The sequence below is a fragment of the Phaseolus vulgaris genome, chromosome 2, assembly GCF_051622355.1.
Source record: "Phaseolus vulgaris cultivar YP4 chromosome 2, ASM5162235v1, whole genome shotgun sequence".
In the NCBI taxonomy this organism is placed as follows: domain Eukaryota; kingdom Viridiplantae; phylum Streptophyta; class Magnoliopsida; order Fabales; family Fabaceae; genus Phaseolus; species Phaseolus vulgaris.
The window spans coordinates 40,268,951-40,288,049 of record NC_143499.1 but is presented as its reverse complement, the minus strand read 5'-3'; the positions used below and the strand labels follow the sequence as shown (position 1 = coordinate 40,288,049).

The 19,099-nt window shown below is 31.5% G+C and overlaps 2 protein-coding genes across 3 annotated transcripts; both read left to right on the top strand.

Moving 5' to 3' along the window:
- Window positions 1-3,891: 3,891 nt before the first annotated feature.
- LOC137812017 (wings apart-like protein 1) lies at window positions 3,892-13,650 on the top strand. Of its 2 annotated transcripts, none has more exons than XM_068613886.2 (13): window positions 3,892-4,690; window positions 6,013-6,112; window positions 6,227-6,563; window positions 7,182-7,294; window positions 7,860-7,988; window positions 8,151-8,244; window positions 8,406-8,519; window positions 9,717-10,285; window positions 10,651-10,913; window positions 12,119-12,269; window positions 12,755-12,852; window positions 12,929-13,010; window positions 13,211-13,650. In XM_068613886.2, the coding sequence occupies exons 1-13, from the start codon at window positions 4,251-4,253 to the stop codon at window positions 13,292-13,294; spliced, it is 2,574 nt and encodes an 857-aa protein (XP_068469987.2). In that variant the 5' UTR covers window positions 3,892-4,250; the 3' UTR covers window positions 13,295-13,650. The 2 variants fall into 2 exon arrangements, with proteins under 2 accessions (XP_068469987.2, XP_090154937.1); XM_090298811.1 differs by having other exon boundaries at window positions 3,969-4,690; window positions 7,182-7,304.
- A 1,679-nt stretch (window positions 13,651-15,329) lies between these two features.
- Window positions 15,330-17,447, top strand: LOC137812016 (cytochrome P450 736A117). Its single transcript, XM_068613885.2, has 2 exons — window positions 15,330-16,310; window positions 16,710-17,447. The coding sequence occupies exons 1-2, from the start codon at window positions 15,411-15,413 to the stop codon at window positions 17,322-17,324; spliced, it is 1,515 nt and encodes a 504-aa protein (XP_068469986.1). The 5' UTR covers window positions 15,330-15,410; the 3' UTR covers window positions 17,325-17,447.
- Window positions 17,448-19,099: the final 1,652 nt, after the last annotated feature.

The window sequence follows — 19,099 nt, the reverse complement described above, 5'->3', positions numbered from 1 at the left end:
CTTTGGTATTCCATATTGAAATCCATGAGAGTAGCCTCCTATTGGCCCTCCATAAGCTTTCCCTATTTATGTCAATACTACAATAAGTTGTGCTACTTTTTATTGATCAAGGGAGGTTAGTGTTGATGTCCCTATTCACTATGAGTTGTACATTAATGATCACTTGGTGACTTTAGGTCATTTTCCTTACATTTATATTTATATTTGTTGGTACCTATTGGATTTATTTTCATATATTTTTGTGGCCTTAGGTAAAATTTATACATTGAGGTCAATTAGCCACTGTCGAATAATTAAGGATGATATATGTGAGTGGTGATTCTAAACATTTGAGACGCTACTACTTTAGTCCCTGTGTCTATTGAGGAGGTCTATACAATATTTGGTCAGTTAGACTAACAAAGACAATTGCAACAAGGGTAATTTTTTCTTATTTGATTTAATTATGTGTCTATCCTTTTGTACCATCTTAAAACGAGTTGTATTTGTATACTAATTTTATTTAAATTTAAGATGGTTTTAAAAAGTTAAAAGTTTTCCTTTCTCCAAAATCACAAATATCTTATCTTTGATGCAATGGTAGTGATAATTAAAAAACAATTTGTACAATTATATATGTTTCCTAAAGTTGTAGGCATGACTAATAACACACCCTTTTATATATGTCATAAAAATGTTATGATTAACGTTATTTATATCCAATATGTAGTAAGTATATTTTAAATAATCTTAAATTTTTTTTTTGTAATCGATATATTCTAACATTATATTTTCAATATTCAAGGTATATCACCTATACACCAATAAAAAGATGCTTACATTTTATGGATCATTGCTTCAAGGCGATGAAAAGGAAGCATTTTCTATTTGTGGAGAAAACCTGAATACCAATGTAGATACAGTTAAAAAAAAAAACACACGGAAATTGAAAAAAAAATAATTCAATCAAAACTTTCTTCGCTTGATTGTGGAGAAAGTTGTAATTTACTAAATAAATATATATTTACTTAGATAATTAATTACAATTTAATTTCTTACCCTTTTCATTTTACACTTAAATTATTATTATTTTTATTTAAAATAAAATTATAATTTAAATATAAAAATATAATCAAAATTATAAAAAATAATTATTATAAAATAACATAATTAATCATATCATATATAATAAATTATAAATATAAATAATAATAACAATAAATATATTTTTTAATAATATAGAAATAAATTTATACAATAATTATATTAATTAAAAAAAGTAAAGATAAAAATAATAATGTTATTTAATGTAAAAATAATTTTTTATCAAATATTTATAATTATAAATATTTAAATAATATTTTAATTAAAATAATTATAATTTATAAATAAATAAATCAAATTATTTTTTTAATAATTTTTAGAAATAAGGGTAAATTTGTAAACTTACATTTTTATTAGTTAAAAAAAATATAATTTCAATCACACCTATCATATCACTTACAAATTTTTATAAACTTCCCTTACACTTTTCACTCTATTTACCTTAATCCAAATACCCTAACTTTCTTTATACTTTTCCTTCAAATAATCTCAAATACCCTTTCTCATTTTCACTCCCTCATCCAAACAAAGCATTGGAGAACATGGAATAAAGTGAGTAGGGTGCAAACGTACTTAATAAATGCATTTAACACCTTACTTACATAAAGGAAGTGTAAATTTTTTTATTCTTAATCGGTTCTTTGTGATTTTCTTGTTCATTATAGAAGAAAACTAACACTTTAGTTTCTATTACTGTTAAATGATTTATAAATTGATGTCTAATTAGCAACCAAATTTTTGTTACCAAATTTAGAATCTAAATAATTTATAATTAGATACAAATTTAGAAACAATTTAACAATAATAAAAACTAATTTAAAAATCAAAATTTTGTAGTCTCTAAAATGGTCTCTAATTTAGTCACTATAGCAATTAATTATTTTTTGTCTCTAAAAATTGATTTTTATTTCATGATTTTTTTAGTGATTTAAGTTATTTGTGTTGCTATTATTTAGTTCTAGAAAAAATACATTTTAATTATTTATATTTAATTTGTAGTGTTAATGTTCATGGAAGAACCATGAGTATGAAAATCATGTGATGAAACACATAAATGCAATCATATCCATGAATATTATTCTCATGAAAATATATAATACAAAATTAACATAAACATCTTAATTATTTAACTATGATTTTCACTTTGTATTGATTAAGACAATTTTTAATTTGTAGTCATTCAACCACTAATCCCTCTTGTAGGATCATTAGGATGCATTCATTTTTGCAGGTATTTTTAATAAGTAATGGATTGCTTTGGTTTATTTAAATGCACATGCAAATGTTACATTTTTTTTACTACGTTATATGCATGTTTATCATCTTTATATTGTAAATATTTATTTATACAATTTTCAATTTTTAGTTAAAAATAATAACAATTGTATAGATATTGAATAATACTCTTAAATTATAAATGAACAACTCTATTTGGAATTATACATTCAATTCCATGTGAATGATATTGATATGTAAGATGAAAATTCACTAAAACAATCAATATTTTAAAAAAATCCCACTTTTATGAGTATTTTAGCAACAATAGTTAAAAAAACAACGTCTAAAAAATTAATTTCACACAGGTTTTACACATTTTATGTCGATTATGATAATAATTATAATGAAAAATAACATTCAAAATTTCAATTTTTACACAAGTTTTACACACTGTACAATAATTTATTTACAATTAATATAATATATTTTTTTATCTAAATGTTTAAATTTTTCATATCATATGGATTTATGTGAATTATATAATGAATTTAAAAAGACTTACTTAATCAACATAAAAATATCTAGAGTAGTAGCATTAAGTGACTATAATTTACCTAGTTCAATAATTAAGATGAAAACCTTTGTCAAAGTGTAGATAACCAAATTTCTTCTCCTATCATAATTACAAACAAATGACCATATGTAAACCTTTGCAAGGTTTGATAACTAGGATTTTACATGTTTAAAAAAGTATTTTCAATTCTTAGTAATTATGTATCTTACACTTTTATATGATTTTACATTTTTCTCTTATTTTTTAATATATTATGTGCATGTGAACCAATAAATTATCATAAAAACGAGATTTTCAAATACACCAACACCAATAGAAATATAAAAAAATTGTGTCCTCATCTAAGATTTGACATTTACTTTAATGTAAACAAAAAATACATATGATGGAAAAATGTATTATTCCAACACCTAGAGTAAATATAAAATACGAACATATTAGTTGTTAATATATCATAAATACAATAATTGTATTTAGAATTTAAGTAGCAAAACTAAATTATGGCTTTCAAGAATCACTACAAATGATGAATCTAAAAACATTAAACCATCTACTAATGTTAATAACAAGGGCACAACAAATTTAAGTTTTAGAAAGAAAAAATTGAGTTAAATGAAAGAAATACAAGACATATTTAAAAGTAAAAATAAATTATCTCAGAAAATAGATCTATATATTTTTTATTCACCCACTTATAAAATTATTTATACTTTTACTAATTTTAGCATTGGAAAATTTTATATAAACACTAAAATAACTTAAAAAATTATGATATTCAACATATAGAAAGAAAAATAACTCATTATCAATAAGAACAAAAGAGCTTAATAAACTAAAAATAATAAATACTTGAAAATAAAAAAAATGAAATAAAGATAAAAAAACATAATTTAAGATATTTGAGAATTTTTGATTAGATTAATTCTTAAATTAAATTAATTAAGAAGGAGATTTGAAAATGAATAAGAAATAATTTTTTTTTCATTACTACACCTCCACGTAAGAAAACCATGTCTGAAAATTTGAAAATACCGAAATTACCCTCCGTAGATGTTGAGGAAAGGGTTTTGTTTGTTCTCTCACTGGATAAAGTAAACCACACTGATCCATCGATTCAAAATCGCACAGAATTTGATAACAAGAAAAATTCAAATTCACCACATCTCAACACAACGCAGCACTTGTTCATCGATTCGATTCAATTCAATCCAATTCTCCTTCTTCTTGTTCCAGTTCTTGAACTCACCCAGCTCAACTTCTCACCTAATTCTTCAAATTCCGAAAAAGCCCTTTTTCTTGTTCCCAAATGCCCCACCCCTCTTCCTCCGTTTAGCCGCCACCAACACCAACCACCCGCCCCCGATCTCCGCCAAAGATGATCGTGCGCACCTACGGCCGCCGCAACAGACCCATATCCGGAACGTGCTCGGGATCCTCATCGCTCAACGACGACGTTTCGGAGCCCTTCTCGCAGGAGACCGGCGACCCTCTCTGCGCCTTTGCCTTCTCCTCGCAGGACTCCTCCTCGCAGCATTGGCCCCTCTTCGATTCGGAGAACGACGATTTGTGCGCCGAGAGGAAGTCCAAGCGGGCGCGGCGCGCGGCAGGAAAGCGCGAGGCGGCGGGGATTCCGGCGACGTCCACCCTCATGGAAGCGCAGGAGTTCGGTGAGATGATGGAGCACGTCGACGAGGTCAATTTCGCCCTCGATGGCCTCCGCAAGGGCCAGCCTCCGCGGATCAGAAGGTCGAGTTTGGTATCGCTCTTGACAATTTGCTCCACTACGCACCAGAGGAGGCTTCTCAGGACTCAAGGGTGTGTCAATTTCTTTCCAACTTTCTTCTTTCTCGCGAATCTGAAATGGGTCTTTTGCCTTGAACTTGTTCTTCGTGTGCGTGTGTTTATTTTATTTATTTACTTTTCTTTTTTTTGTTTTTGAAAATTTTGTTGGGTTTGTTTCAAAATTTTAAATTTGGCACGAGGGGAGTGATGGGGTGGTTTTAGGTTCGTTGGATGTGTGGGGTTTTTGAATTTGTTGGCGCTTTCGAATTGTTGGGGATGAATCGGGAGCTGTAAATTCTTCGTGGATTTGAGTAATTATTACTTATTTACTTCTGCCTGAGATGACGAATTGAAAGGGTTGATGTTTTTTCAGTTTTTGATTTTGGTATTAACATTGCTGTTAAGGTAGATTTCATCTTGGGATCTCTTTGGCTACTTTTTAAGTGGAAATACGAGTTGAATTAGATATTTTACCGTTTTCAAGGATTGCGCTTGTTTATTTCACTTAATGGACTATGTTGTCGGGTTTTTTTATTCCTTAATTTTTACGAGGTAATCCCGTGCCCCTTTTAGGTGTGATATTAATCATCGCCCGTAGCCTCCTTTGCCAGTGCTTTCTAATGTGGTCGAACCCAACCCGGAGGTGCTGAACCCTAAGTTTGCTTCCCACTCTAGCCACCCATTATGGGTGCCCTTTCTTGCTATTTGATACAGTAATCATAGTAATGTAGAATTTTCCGTATCAAGATTTACGAGATTATAAAGATCCATAATATTGTTCTTATCATAGCCCCAAGTGCTATGTAATTGTCAGTGAGTGAGACAGGGTAGTATTTTCTTGAGAAAACTCTCCATTAGGTCCTCCTAAAATTTTAGTTGCCAAATTTGTTCCTCAAAATGTTTTTTTTTGGTCAAAACTTTAGCTTCTCGAAGATCTTTTTTTTTTGTCAAAACATTAGTTTCTCGAAGATGTTTTATTTGTCATTGCTCTACTCCTTTGAAGATTTAATCCCTTATAGTTTCCATGTGTCACAACTTTTGTCTTCCACAGGGATGAACACGTGCTGACATTTTAGATCTTTGAAAACTATTTGGCGATAGATTTAATTTTTAAATGAGTAATTTGGTTCCAAAACCTTTGGAGGACTACTTTAGTGACCAAAATCTTTGGAGACTAATGGGGTGTTTTTGGATTTAGCTTTCGATGACTAACTCAAGTGCTCTTTTCCATGTCCATAAATCTTCATTTAGACAGAAATTTAAACTGAGTGCATGGATTGAACTCACTTTTATATTAGAAATATACCTCCTATATGGATGTTTAGCTGATGAACCCTGATTTTTATGCTTTATAGGTTGGCAAAGACAATAACCAATGCCATTTTGGGTCTCAGTCTTGATGATTCTCCCAGCAATCTTGCAGCTGCAACCCTTTTCTACATTTTGACCAGTGATGTAAGTCTTCTTTGGTCTATGGAAATGCAGATTTTGGATTTTGAATAATGAAAGAAGCTATGGGCAATACGAGCATTACTGTTGTGTATTTTACCAGATACGTTTTTGTTTCAGGGCCAAGATGATCACCTCCTTGAGTCACCTGGTTGTATTCAATTTCTAATCAAGTTTTTAAGACCAATTGTCACCACAGCCATTAAAGACAAAATACCAAAATTTGGCTATAAACTTTTATCACTGCGTCAGAATGGTGACATGCTAAAAAATACAACGGGAAGATTGGATTCTGGTTCTGCAGAGGTTTTTTCCAGAGTACAAGAAATTCTTGTAAATTGCAAAGACCTAAAAGCATGTCAGAATGACAGCAGGGTGGAGAGACCGGAGTTATGCCCAAAGTGGTTAGCATTGCTGACAATGGAGAAGGCTTGTTTGTCTGCCATTTCTCTTGATGGTATTGTAAAGAACACTTGTGTCCACAGTTTGTGTTATTGGCTGAAGATGTTTTTTTTCTTCTATCGTTATATCATGTTCTTTTAAATTTCAATGCCATTTCTCTGTGCACAAAAATAATAATAGATATTCAAATTTGTTCATGTAGTATTTAGTGTTTAGAATGCATTGATGTCGAGTTTATGTACCTGTCTTGTTAATTTTACTTCTTCCCAATTTCTGTAGTAAAATCCTGATTCTGAAATACAGATAAAATTAGTGAGTTTTCAGCACAGTGGTGCGTAACTTGATGGAATCTGGTTTTTTATATACACATTTTAGGATAGTAATATATTATCTCTTGCATTTTAGTGGTATTTGTTTATGTGGACTTCCTTCCCAATTTTTTTAAGCTTTTGCTGTTTTCACTTGTAAATTATGATTTCTGCGGTATTCTTTCTCTACAACAAGTTTTAATTCATGTAAGTAGTTTATGCTGCTTCTAGTTGATCAAGAACTAACTTCAATCGTCTTTGTAATGCTCCTATGGTCCCGTTGAATGTGTGTGTGTATATATTCTTTTGTGGAACTTTTATACTGAAACATCTTCTGAGTATTTTTATATTCTTTTTATATTCAGAAACCTCAGGATCTGTACGGAAGACTGGTGGAAATTTCAAGGAAAAATTAAGGGAGCATGGAGGACTTGATGCAGTCTTTGAAGTCACCATGGATTGTCATTCAGATTTGGAGGTGTGAGCTTGTATGTTAGTTCATATATATGCTTTACCATATTTGTAGTTGACACATGACTTTGACAAAAAGAAACTGACAGAGACACTTGATCTTACATGAGATATTGTGTTTTTTTTCTGTGCATAACCAATTCATTTATTAGCCTGTTTGGAAAACTCTATAAATCACATTTTTTGTTGATAAAAGAGATTGCAAAGAAACATGAGTATTTGGTAACTTTTTAGAATTCCAATTATTATTCTGCTCAGAATAAAATTGGTTTTGACAAAAAGAATTTTTTGACTTTTCTGTTAAATAGGTTCTTGCTATGGGACCTATAGTATGTTTATTATATACATTTACAATTAAGATCCATTTTACATTTTCATATAAAATGATCAATTAATCTAAATTCACTTTGAAAATATCATTCTTAACACAATTTTTTTAACCTTAATTCTTTCAAAAATCAATTCTTTAAACATTACTTGTAACTGAATTGTAATCAAATGCACCTATATTTGCTTCCCCAAATTAGAAACTATTGTAGCAATTACATGAAAACTCTGAATTTGTCTTTCAGAACTGGATGAAGGATAGTTCTCTTTCTACCAAAGGTTCAAGAAATGACAAACGAATGAAGAGCCTAACCTTACTTCTCAAGTGCTTGAAGATAATGGAAAATGCTACTTTCCTAAGCAATGGCAATCAGGTTTACATGTGTTATTTGCATGTTTACTTCAAAACATGTTTGCTTATTTTTTATAGATATCTGTATTGTGTAATGTATGATGCATGGTTTGTTGCATTCCTAGCTTGGTGAACATGTTAATTTACCAATAATTTAATCTTAACATTTACTCTTTCACTGTAGACTCATTTGCTTGGAATGAAAAGAAAATTGAGTTCTCAGGGTCCCCCAATTTCTTTTACGGAGGTGATTATAGCTATCATAAAGGTCCTCTCAGGTAATGATCACTCAAAGGGGTAACTTGCTTTTTCTAGCTGTTCCTTATTAGTTATTTTATTTTCAGCAATGATGTTGGTTTGTTTTGATTAGTTTACATTTCTGGTGGTTCTTAGTTTTTCTTCTCTCTCTCATCCCTGCCAACAATATTCTTACATGTAGATCTATGTTTACGTCGGTGTGTCTCTGCTCCATCCAATAATGATAACAAGTCCTGTGAACCATTCTCTATGGCCAGTCATGATTCTGAATTGGGTCAGCTCAGAGACTATAAAGGTACCAGATTATTATTCTTTGGTTGGAGTTTTATGCAGAAATTTGCCAAACTATTTTACAACCTTTATATTCTTATCCTTTTATATGAGATAGGATCTATTTCTCGAACTGTTTCCCCCTTTTAGGAGATAACTATTATCTCTTGCTCTGTTTTTTTATTAAGTTGCGGAGATTGATAGGCCTCCATTATTGAGGCATAAGACATTTGGAAAGGGGCAGGAAATAAAAGGTTAGCATAAACAGACACGGATGAGGAGGACATGACAGTAAATAAATGGATTATTTATGTTAAATATGGAGCATAACTGAAAGCTGAAATGGCAAGGAATAATGGGAGGTGAGAAATCTGTTGGGGAGAATGAGAATTTAAAAGGGAATAATATAAAAAATATAAAAGGGAAGAATAGGTCCTTGTGTAGTAGACATGTATTGAGAGGAGAAAGGGGAATGGGTTATATCTGGAGGTTCTGTGCATTTGCGGTACTCTAGATTTATCTTTTATTTTTTAACAGTTTGTTTTCTTGAATCTTAGAAGCTATTCTCCATTGTTTTGTACTTTAGTTTCTATCAGTAAGAAATGTCATTTGCTTTATTATTGAGTTTTGCAGAGTTACTATAATGATTTACCATTTAAGGTCTCATCTCACTGACAGTTGATTAATTTTTTTTGTCATCATATGGTAGGAAATTATTGCTTTAATTCAAAAAGAGAATTGAACATTAGAGTTGGGGTTGCTAATTTTTAGCTTTCTTACTATGCTTATATTCCATTCTACTAGTTGAATTTGAAATTTTGGACTCATGACTATGCTTATAGTCCACTCTACTGGTTGAATTTAAAATTTTGGACTCATCTGGCAAAATATTTAAGTTGAGCCCTTGATCTATTCCGATGATTATGTGTGGATTTTCACGCAGAATTTGCTCTGTTTATACTCCCGCACACCTTTCTCATAGTTTGATTTGAATGTTTTCATAGGGCAAACTTTATGAGAAAATGTAGTTTTGTTTAGGATGTAGCAATCTGTAGAATGACCTTTCATGGTTGTGCCTTGTCTTTCATTGTTCTGTACCTTTGTCATAAAGATAATTCGGTTCACATTCTAACTTCTGGAAGATACATTGGCCGTGACTTACTAATGTGGAAATAAGTTAGTCTTGTGATTTTCTGAATGCTCCTTCATTTGAATTTTGCAGAGAATGAGACTTTATCAACCAGTTCCACTAGAGAGTATCCTGGAGCAGAGAGAGGCTCTTATGTTAAGAGTTCTAATGCTTCTCAGATCAGCCGAATATTGACGTGTAACCAGTTGGAAAGTTCCCTATCCATTTCTGAAACTCCTAGCACTTCAACTACTGATACTTATTCACTAAAGATGAGGGTCAGTTCTTCCACGTCTGGGTCTTGTAGTGGTGCATCAAAAAGTTCATACTGTAAAACTTCCATGATTCAAAATGATCCCAGGAAGAATGTTCGCTTTATGGAATCTACCCCAGTTGTAATATTGGATGATAGCCAAGATCCCTTTGCATTTGATGAGGATGATATTGCACCCTCTAAGTGGGATCTGTTATCAGGAAAACAAAAAAAACCACATTCTAAAAAGCATGTGGTAGCAAGCAGAGAGTTCGAAATTGAATGTCAATCTAACACTTCTGTCAGCCAACAAGAATTAAGTAATGGAGACATCAACTGTTCCAGCTCTGATGATGGTGATGAAAAAGATTCCAGCCTTCTAACTGACTGCCTTCTTGCTGCTGTAAAGGTACTTTTTTTCTAATTTTGTTTTGTCCTATGTATCATTTAGATACACTTTCTCATAAATTAATGTATCAGTAATTGAGTGAAAGTAGAGGACAAGCTTCCCAGTAAACCATTTGAAAGTTATTTTTGTTTAATGTATAGTTACAATCCTGAGTTTTCTGTCATACACTGATCTTTTGGAGAAATATCTGCTGGATATAATTATTGTTTTGTTTATATATAATGATAGGACCTATCTATAGAACTATATGGCTTGTCCCTCTGCCCTCTTTTTTTATTCTCTTTCCCATAGGAGATGGTATTGTGTTTTTTCTCACATGGAAGTTAGTTACAATTTTTTCACTTGCTAATGTTGTCTTATTCTAGGTGCTCATGAATTTGACCAATGACAACCCTGTTGGCTGCCACCAAATTGCTTCCTATGGAGGACTGGAGACTATGTCTATGTTAATTGCCTGCCATTTCCCTTCTTTCAGCTCGCCTTTGTCCTTTGCTCAGATAAAAGAAAATGCTGCTGGAACCACGAAAGATCATCAATCTGATAGGCATCTGACCGATCATGAGTTAGATTTCCTTGTTGCTATTCTCGGCCTGCTTGTAAACCTGGTTGAGAAGGATGGTCATAACAGGTAATTTGAAAACCCGAAGCTGTTGGTAATGAACTATGAACAACAGATTTACTTGTTTTCATCCTTGAGTGTTTTTCTCGTAGTGTAATTTTTATTTCGAACAATTGAAAGCATCCACTCATTTCAAAAGTAAGTCTTGGGCACTTGTTCCACATAATAACCTTTTATAGGATTTGAATTAAATAAATGGAATTGTTGAATCGTGTGATAATGGTTGAATTTGTTTATCCTTATTTATTTTTAAAAAAGTGTTTTTTTAATAAAATAAGCAGATTTAAAAAATAAGTATCTTTCTGCTTTTTTTAAGAAGCATATCATATCTACTTATTAAATAAGTGACTTTTTTTATAAATTGCTTATTTAAATTATAGTGTGATAATGGGTGAGTTTGATTATGCTTATTTATTGTTTAAAAAGTGTTTTTCTTAATAAAATAAGCAGATTTGTGCTTTTTTATGTGTTTGTTTAATCTGATTATTTAGAAAATAAGCGTCCTCCTGGTTTTTTAAAGAAGCATATCATATTTATTGAATAAGTGATTTTTTTTTATAAATTGCTTATTTCAAAAATACTTATTTTAAATTTTACCAAACTAACCCAATATATTACTGATCATAAATACCAAAATTTAAATAAATTAAGCATATGTAATAAAAGTACGCTGTCCATAAGAATGGAGTGTTAACTAATTTTTTAAATTATGTGGATTTTTGTAAGCTTAATCTACTTAATGTGTATTTCTAATTCATTGGTTGGACTAATTAAGTTCGATGTCCATATATATATATGGAAATGTGTCTAGTGAAAATGCTATTCTTAAGAGAATGAGAGGAGCAAATTTTGGTCATACCATGATTAAGAGAGTAAGAATTAGAGTCATTTTTTGTACCATTAGTTGTAATATTGCACGATGTCAGGATCATAGGACTTTTGTTCGATTACTCTGTATTTGGTGGTGTGTTTTAACACTTTTATTCTATTTTTCATAATTATAATGTAGAAAAAGGATTTGTACCTTCTTTGTTTCTTCTACAAGTGTTTCATCACAGTGCACAACTATTGAATAGTATGATAAAAAATTAACAATTTAATCCATTTGATTTGGTTTATGTTTGTTTATGAATGAACGAAAGAACATAATGTCTTCCCACTAACTTTAACTTTGAATGATATACAATTTACAATATGCTTGTTGTTTTATGCAGATCAAGGCTTGCAGCAGCCAGCGTTCTGCTACCATCATCAGTAGGCTTGTGTCAGGAGGTTTGGGGGGATGTTATTCAGTTATTATGCTCCATTTTCTTGGCTAACCTGGGTGAAGGTGAAGGAGATGGAGAAGATAAGCAGTTGCAACTGGTGGGTAGAATGTTCAATTTTTTCTGAAGAATTCTTGTGATAGTTATTGTGTTTGTTCACATTTTCGTTCTGTATGTATTGGTGAGTGCTTGTGAGAAGCTATTGCTAATCTTCTCAACTTGTTTACTGTATCATGTGTGATGGTTCAGCGTTATCAGGTGATAAAAAGTTGTTTTTGTTTAATTAAGCTGAAATAGTTAAAAAAAAAAGTTAATTCAAATGAATAAGCAACGGGTAAAGAAAAATGGGTGTTGGAATCATGCTTCACTTTATTGCTCTGTTGTGGATAATACAATCTGATGCTTATGGAAAACAACCAGGAATTGGCTTCAAACTTCCCAGATACTGAAATGTTCTTCTGATTTATATTAGAAGCACTTGAAAGAGTTAGCGTGTCTTAGTTTTGTAATGTATAGGGGTGGAGATATATATGAATATTTTTTGCTATCAATGTATCTTGAATAATCTTATGTTTCACCATGCAGAACGATGAGGCAGCTGTTCTACAAAGTGAAAAAGAAGCCGAGAAAATGATTGTGGAAGCTTATTCTGCGCTGCTTCTAGCATTTCTTTCCACTGAAAGGTTGATTTCTTATAACTTCTCAAATGTCTGATGCATTTTTGAAGGTCTATAATTTACTTATCTTTTTGTTATACAGTAAGAGCATCCGTGCAGCAATTGCTGACAAACTTCCAGACCAGAACTTATCAAGTCTTGTACCTGTGTTGGACAGATTTGTGGTATGTAGCTGTTGGAATAGTTGTTTTACACATGGGGATGAAAATGTGAAACTTGCTTGACATTATTTGTTAGACACTAACTTTGTTTGGGAATGAGTGGTAACTGGGGTTCACCTTAATCATTTTGGGATTCCTGGGGCCTTTCTTACCTTTTAAATTTGAAGTGTTAAACACTGACAGCTTTGTGCCTTCATTTGCAGGAATTCCATCTATCTTTGAACATGATTTCGCCGGAGACTCATAAAGCTGTTAGCGAGGTCATTGAATCGTGTAGAATTCGATGAAAGCTCAAAGGGAAAAAACACTGTACAGCCACACCGAGTCTGACCAACTTTATTCTCGCTTCACATCGCTTATACCCTATTTTTATATCACCGTGCTGGTGATGATGCTGAGTTGCTTGTATACAAAAAGTCAATAGTGAGATCCGTACCTAGCATAGTTTGTGTGTAATCAATAGTGGTAATTTTTTTCATTATTCTTGTTTATTCATTCATTTTCTTGTATCGGAACCTTATATCTTTTGTTTCAAGCGTCCCTCTTCCTATGTTTCTTCATCTTTTCTTCAACTTGATACAAGCAGCAGCTTACTGAGTCAGTATTGTGTAATTTTTAATGCTAGTGGAGATTTGTGCACTGACATGTCTCGTTCAAGACCAAGTTTTGTCGATACCCAACATTGTGTGATAGTTATAAAGTCTCACGGCTCTTCTGAGATATTTAATAGAGATGAATCTTTCCTCCACCACAAATTGAGGCTTCAAAAAGCCAAAATTGGGCTTCTATGCAGTATAGATATGATAGGATAATAAAAAGAAAAAGTCAAATATATTTTTCCATCCTTTATTATATAATCTGAACTTAATGTTTATTTTTATTTCAAATTTTATTTCTGAATATTTATAATAAGAAAATTATTGGAATAGGTTTATACCAGAAGTGTTTTCTGCATAAGGATTTTCTGCAATCTTATCAGGAATGCTTTCTGATACAAGACTCTGATAAAATGCTTAGTGGCATGCTTTGGAAGAAAGTGCTGTATACTCTGTAGGAAAATCTCGGCACTAGGTTGCCAAGGGCTCTAGATCTTAGATGACTAATGTGAGTTGTTATAACTTTTTTATATTTATATAAACTAGGTTGATTAGTTATGCATATAAGTATGATTAATTTAGTCACGGCTAAATAAAAAATTAAATATGACTGATGTAGTTATTAATAATGTAGTTTAATATAATAATAAACTCTGGGAGGTTAAATTAATCATAATCAGATATCTTAGTGACTCATAAAGATATTGACCATTTTTGTAAGATAAAATTATTTAGAGTCGTTTGAATAAACTTCTTAAAGTTTTATGATTTTTTTAATAAAGTAAAAGCATACAAACAAGTAAATTAACTAATATGATTTAATATGTAAAAAGTAAAAGCGTTTATGAAAAAATATATCTTAATATACTCTTGTTATTACAATCAATTGTCACTTCATCATATATTTAACCACGGATATTTTTTAATAACTTTATCATAATATTAACCATGGTATTATTATTAATCACATAAATAATTGTAATAATTAAATTTATTTATTTTTAGTAACTCTTAAAACAAATGGGTGCTATTTTTCATTTCTGGTAAGGCAGAAGAAGGATACCAAAACACTCACCGGAAAGTACGAGTTCCCTCGTCCACGTGCCTTTAATGACACCTAGTAACGTGTTGGATATCATTTATGTCGTCATTTTGCCGACACAAAAAATGGTTCCAAGTTGGCTCCCTTATTTTAGGTTTCACTTTCTTAAAGATACCATGCACACTTATTGTAAAGTTATATTATAATATACTAAGAGCATAATCTTCAACTGATCCTGTGAAATTGAGTTAGTGATAAACATATTTATTAAGATCGTGCAAGAACTATTTTAGTTCCTATTCAAGTTTCATGGAAATTATTATGAGGGTACAATAAGTATTCAAAATATTTTTTATTTTTTGTTTAAATAGTCCGTCTTTTGTTTTTTTTTTCTTTAATGACATAATGTCACCATTAATTGCATCTTCTCATCTCACCGCACTTAGAATGACTTGAGTGACAAATTGAAACTCATATAAAAGAACAAAGAAATTCATCGGTGAATTAAAGACGAAAAGACAAAATTAACGATAAGCATTACATGTATTTTTATACATAAAATATTTTAAAATCTGATAGTACGAATTTTTAATATGAATTCGATTAAAAATAACAAAAAGCGATTTTTTTTGTTATGGTCTAATTTTGGAGACGTTGAAAAGTATTATTTAAGGTAGTCATTGAATTTCCTTCAAAACCAGATGATATTTTCATTACTAATAAAGTGCCTATCCACACAAAACTTGTATTCATTCCAATTTCCAAATGTTTTTCTTCACTGTCTTCCTTCTCTTCCTTTCTCTTGTTTTCATCATCTTCAAAGTGTATTCGAATGAAGCAACCACCAAAAACTCACCCCCTTCACCTCCAAGGTTACCTCTCCTGGGCAATATCCTCCAACTTGGTCTTTTCCCACACCGCACACTCCAAACTTTGGCTCAAAACTATGGCCCTCTGATGCTGCTCCATTTCGGGAAGGTACCAGTGCTTGTGGTCTCATCTGCTGATGCAGCTCGTGAGGTGATGAAAACTAATGACCTGGTCTTCTCAGACAGGCCACAACGTAAGATCAACGATGTTCTCTTGTACGGTTCCAAAGACCTGGCAAGTTCTACGTACGGAGAATACTGGAGGCAAATAAGGAGTGTGGGCGTGTTGCACCTTCTGAGTACCAAAAGGGTTCAGTCCTTTCACCGTGTGAGGGAGGAGGAAACTGCCAGAATGACGGAAAACATTAGGCAGTGTTGTCGTGATTCGTTGCTTGTGAATTTGACAGACATGTGTGCTGCAGTTACGAATGATGTTGTGTGTAGAGTAGCTCTGGGAAGGAGATACCGTGGAAGAGAAGGGAAGGGGTTTCAGAAGCTGTTGTTGGAGTTTGGGGAGTTGTTGGGTGCTGTGTGTATAGGGGACTATGTACCTTGGCTTCATTGGGTGAGCCAGGTTAGTGGTTTGTTTCAGAGAGCCACTAGACTGGCCAAGCATTTGGACCAGTTTATAGATGAAGTGATCGAGGAGCATGTTAGGAATGGAAGAGATGGGGGTGTTGATGTTGATAGTGAGGACCAGAATGATTTTGTGGATGTTTTGCTTTCGATGGAAAAGAACAACGCTAACACCACCAATTCCCTGATTGATAGAACTGCAATAAAGGCTTTGATACTGGTGAGTAAGAACACCATCGTTTTCTTTGCATGGATTATTGTATACATACAGTTAGCTTCTCTCACTATTATATAAGTCTTTTTCCATTGGATTCTCTTTCAAGTTCTAACCACTGATATTTTCATTGAGAGTGGTATTATGTCTGGATTAAGGTGCACTTGGTTTTTTCTTTTCCCTTTCTGAAGTCTGTTTTGGACCTGTGAGGTTTTAAATGTGGTATTGCTTCTCCTTACTTATCGTGATGATTCTGCTTTTTACAATAAAAACATATTCAACCATTCTTGCAAAATTTTCATGAGCAAATAGCTTATTCAAATTGTTCAACGTTTATGACATGATGTATGATAGATTTGGTTTACCATTCAAAGTTGTCTTGTAATTTTGTTTTCTTTCGTTAAGGACATGTTTGTTGCGGGTACTGACACTACTCACACAAGCCTGGAGTGGACAATGTCAGAACTGTTAAAGCACCCAATTGTGATGCATAAATTACAAGAGGAGGTGAGAAGTGTGGTTGGTAACAGGACTCATGTAACTGAGGATGATTTGGGTGAAATGATGTACTTGAAGGCTGTGATCAAAGAGAGTCTTCGGCTTCATCCCCCAATTCCCTTAATAGTCCCTAGGAGATGCATGAAAGATATCAAAGTGAAAGAGTATGACATTGGAGCAGGCACTCAGGTATTGGTGAATGCATGGGCCATTGCAAGAGACTCTTCATGTTGGGACCAGCCTCTTGTGTTCAAACCAGAAAGGTTCCTCAGCAGTTCCATAGATTTCAAAGGGCATGATTTTGAGCTCATTCCATTTGGTGCAGGAAGAAGGGGTTGCCCTGGAATAGCATTTGCCACAACAATTGTTGAGATGGTACTAGCAAACCTTGTCCACCAATTTGATTGGTCATTGCCTGGTGGAGCATCTGGGGAGGACTTGGACATGTCTGAAACTAATGGCCTTGCTGTTCATAGAAAAATTCCTCTTCTTGCTGTAGCAACTGCATATGAGAGAAATTAGTATATAATGCCAGGAAGTTATGATGAATAAAGTAAAAACACATGACACTTTCATATTGTGGATGCATTTGTTTTTTTTTAATCAGCATTGTGGATGCATTTGTGTGGTTGAAGGTTGCTTAAACTTATATTCTATTTTATGATACCATAATTTATTCTAAATTAATTAAAAGAGTTGCGTACTAGGTGTAAAGAGGGTGTGAAAATATAATCACCCATTATTATTTGGAAAATGATTCTTTGACAATCATTGTTCCACTTTACATCCTATTAAATGTAAATATTTTAATTATTTTTAATTTTTTTAATTCTAAAAATTATTTTAACATTTTACATTTTATCTAATATTTTATTAAACATATTTTTTATTTTTTAAATTTTTTTATTACAAATATTAATATTTTATTGTAAGTGTAAACTGGAGCAGGGTGTCAAAATATAATTACCCTTATTATTTATAGAAAGGGTTTAGTTAGATGTGTTGGAAAAAATCGAAGTCAATAGAAAGAACATAAAAAATAGTGTATAAATGAGATTAACCCTTCCTTTCCAACTTGATTAGGTAAGAATTAGTTGGATTTTTGGTGTCTAAGTTCTGTTTTTTTTATCTCCATTTCGTGTTTCTCTCAAGTTTGAAGATCTAGGTGATACTTCGCTTTTTGTTCCGAATTCTATGGTGTAAAAAGTTAAAATTTGGACAAGTCGGTGTATCTTGAGATCTGGGTTATTGACTTGACATGATTTTTGTTATCTTGAAAAGTCCTGTCAAATTAGTATGATTTAATTATTTTTTCAAATTTTTTTTTTAATAATTTTGTTTCTAAATAAATAATATTAATTATTTAATTTTAGTTGAAATTAATTAAATTTGAATAGTAGGTTAATAAAATAAATGAAGACGTAAATACATAGATAAAGAAAATAAATAAATTAATAATCAAAGTTGAGATTATGGTATAGAGAATGAAGTGAGAGGTGACGAAAATAATCCATCTACAGTGGATGACTGTGGAAGATTCGAATGGATGGATTGACCAACATTAAAACTATAACTGGAAAAAGAAAACCTAAGGGTGATAAGTTAGATGCAGAGACCATCTTATCGTTTCGTAAGCTCCTTAGATGTGTCATGGTTAATTTATTATAAACATGATAATATTATATGTATATATGTAAAATGTTTTTTTTAATTTTACAACTAAAAAGAGTTTACTATACAACATTTAGAAAACAAAAGTATAAGTAAATTAGTAAAATGTTATAAATAAATATGATAATAATCAGATTTATTAGTGACATGTGTTCCAGTAGTGGATCATGTTTCATTATAATTAGATTCTTATATTCCTGAAGTTTTTCTAGTACAAAATTATAAAATGATATATTAAAAAATTAAAAACTATATTTTATCAAAATATATTTTAAAAGAAACTAAAACTTTATTAAAAAAAAATGCAACAGTTATAAAAAATAAAAAATAATATTTTTCATCTCTATAAAATTGTATATATATATCATTGCATTTTAAGATAAGTACGTGTAAGAATAAAAAAATATATCAAATTTTATATTTACTAAAATTTAGAATAGAAACAAAACAAGCAATAAGCGCATGACGAAAACAGCCTTTAGGCGCATGTTTTCAAGATGGACTAAGAACATCCATAACTTTTTATACCACCATCTTCCAATACTATTATTTTAATATTTTTTTATATCATTTAATTACAAATTTACCATTTATTATATATATTTATTTCTAAACATATACAACTC

Excerpts from the sequence above, each read along its gene's own strand:
- LOC137812017 (XM_068613886.2), top strand. The coding sequence starts at position 4,251 with ATGATCGTGCGCACCTACGGCCGCCGCAACAGACCCATATCCGGAACG. Across the intron at positions 8,245-8,405 it reads TATCATAAAGGTCCTCTCAG|ATCTATGTTTACGTCGGTGT; the intron begins GTAATGATCACT and ends TCTTACATGTAG. Across the intron at positions 12,270-12,754 it reads AAGATAAGCAGTTGCAACTG|AACGATGAGGCAGCTGTTCT; the intron begins GTGGGTAGAATG and ends TTCACCATGCAG.
- LOC137812016 (XM_068613885.2), top strand. The coding sequence starts at position 15,411 with ATGTTTTTCTTCACTGTCTTCCTTCTCTTCCTTTCTCTTGTTTTCATC. Across the intron at positions 16,311-16,709 it reads CAATAAAGGCTTTGATACTG|GACATGTTTGTTGCGGGTAC; the intron begins GTGAGTAAGAAC and ends TCTTTCGTTAAG.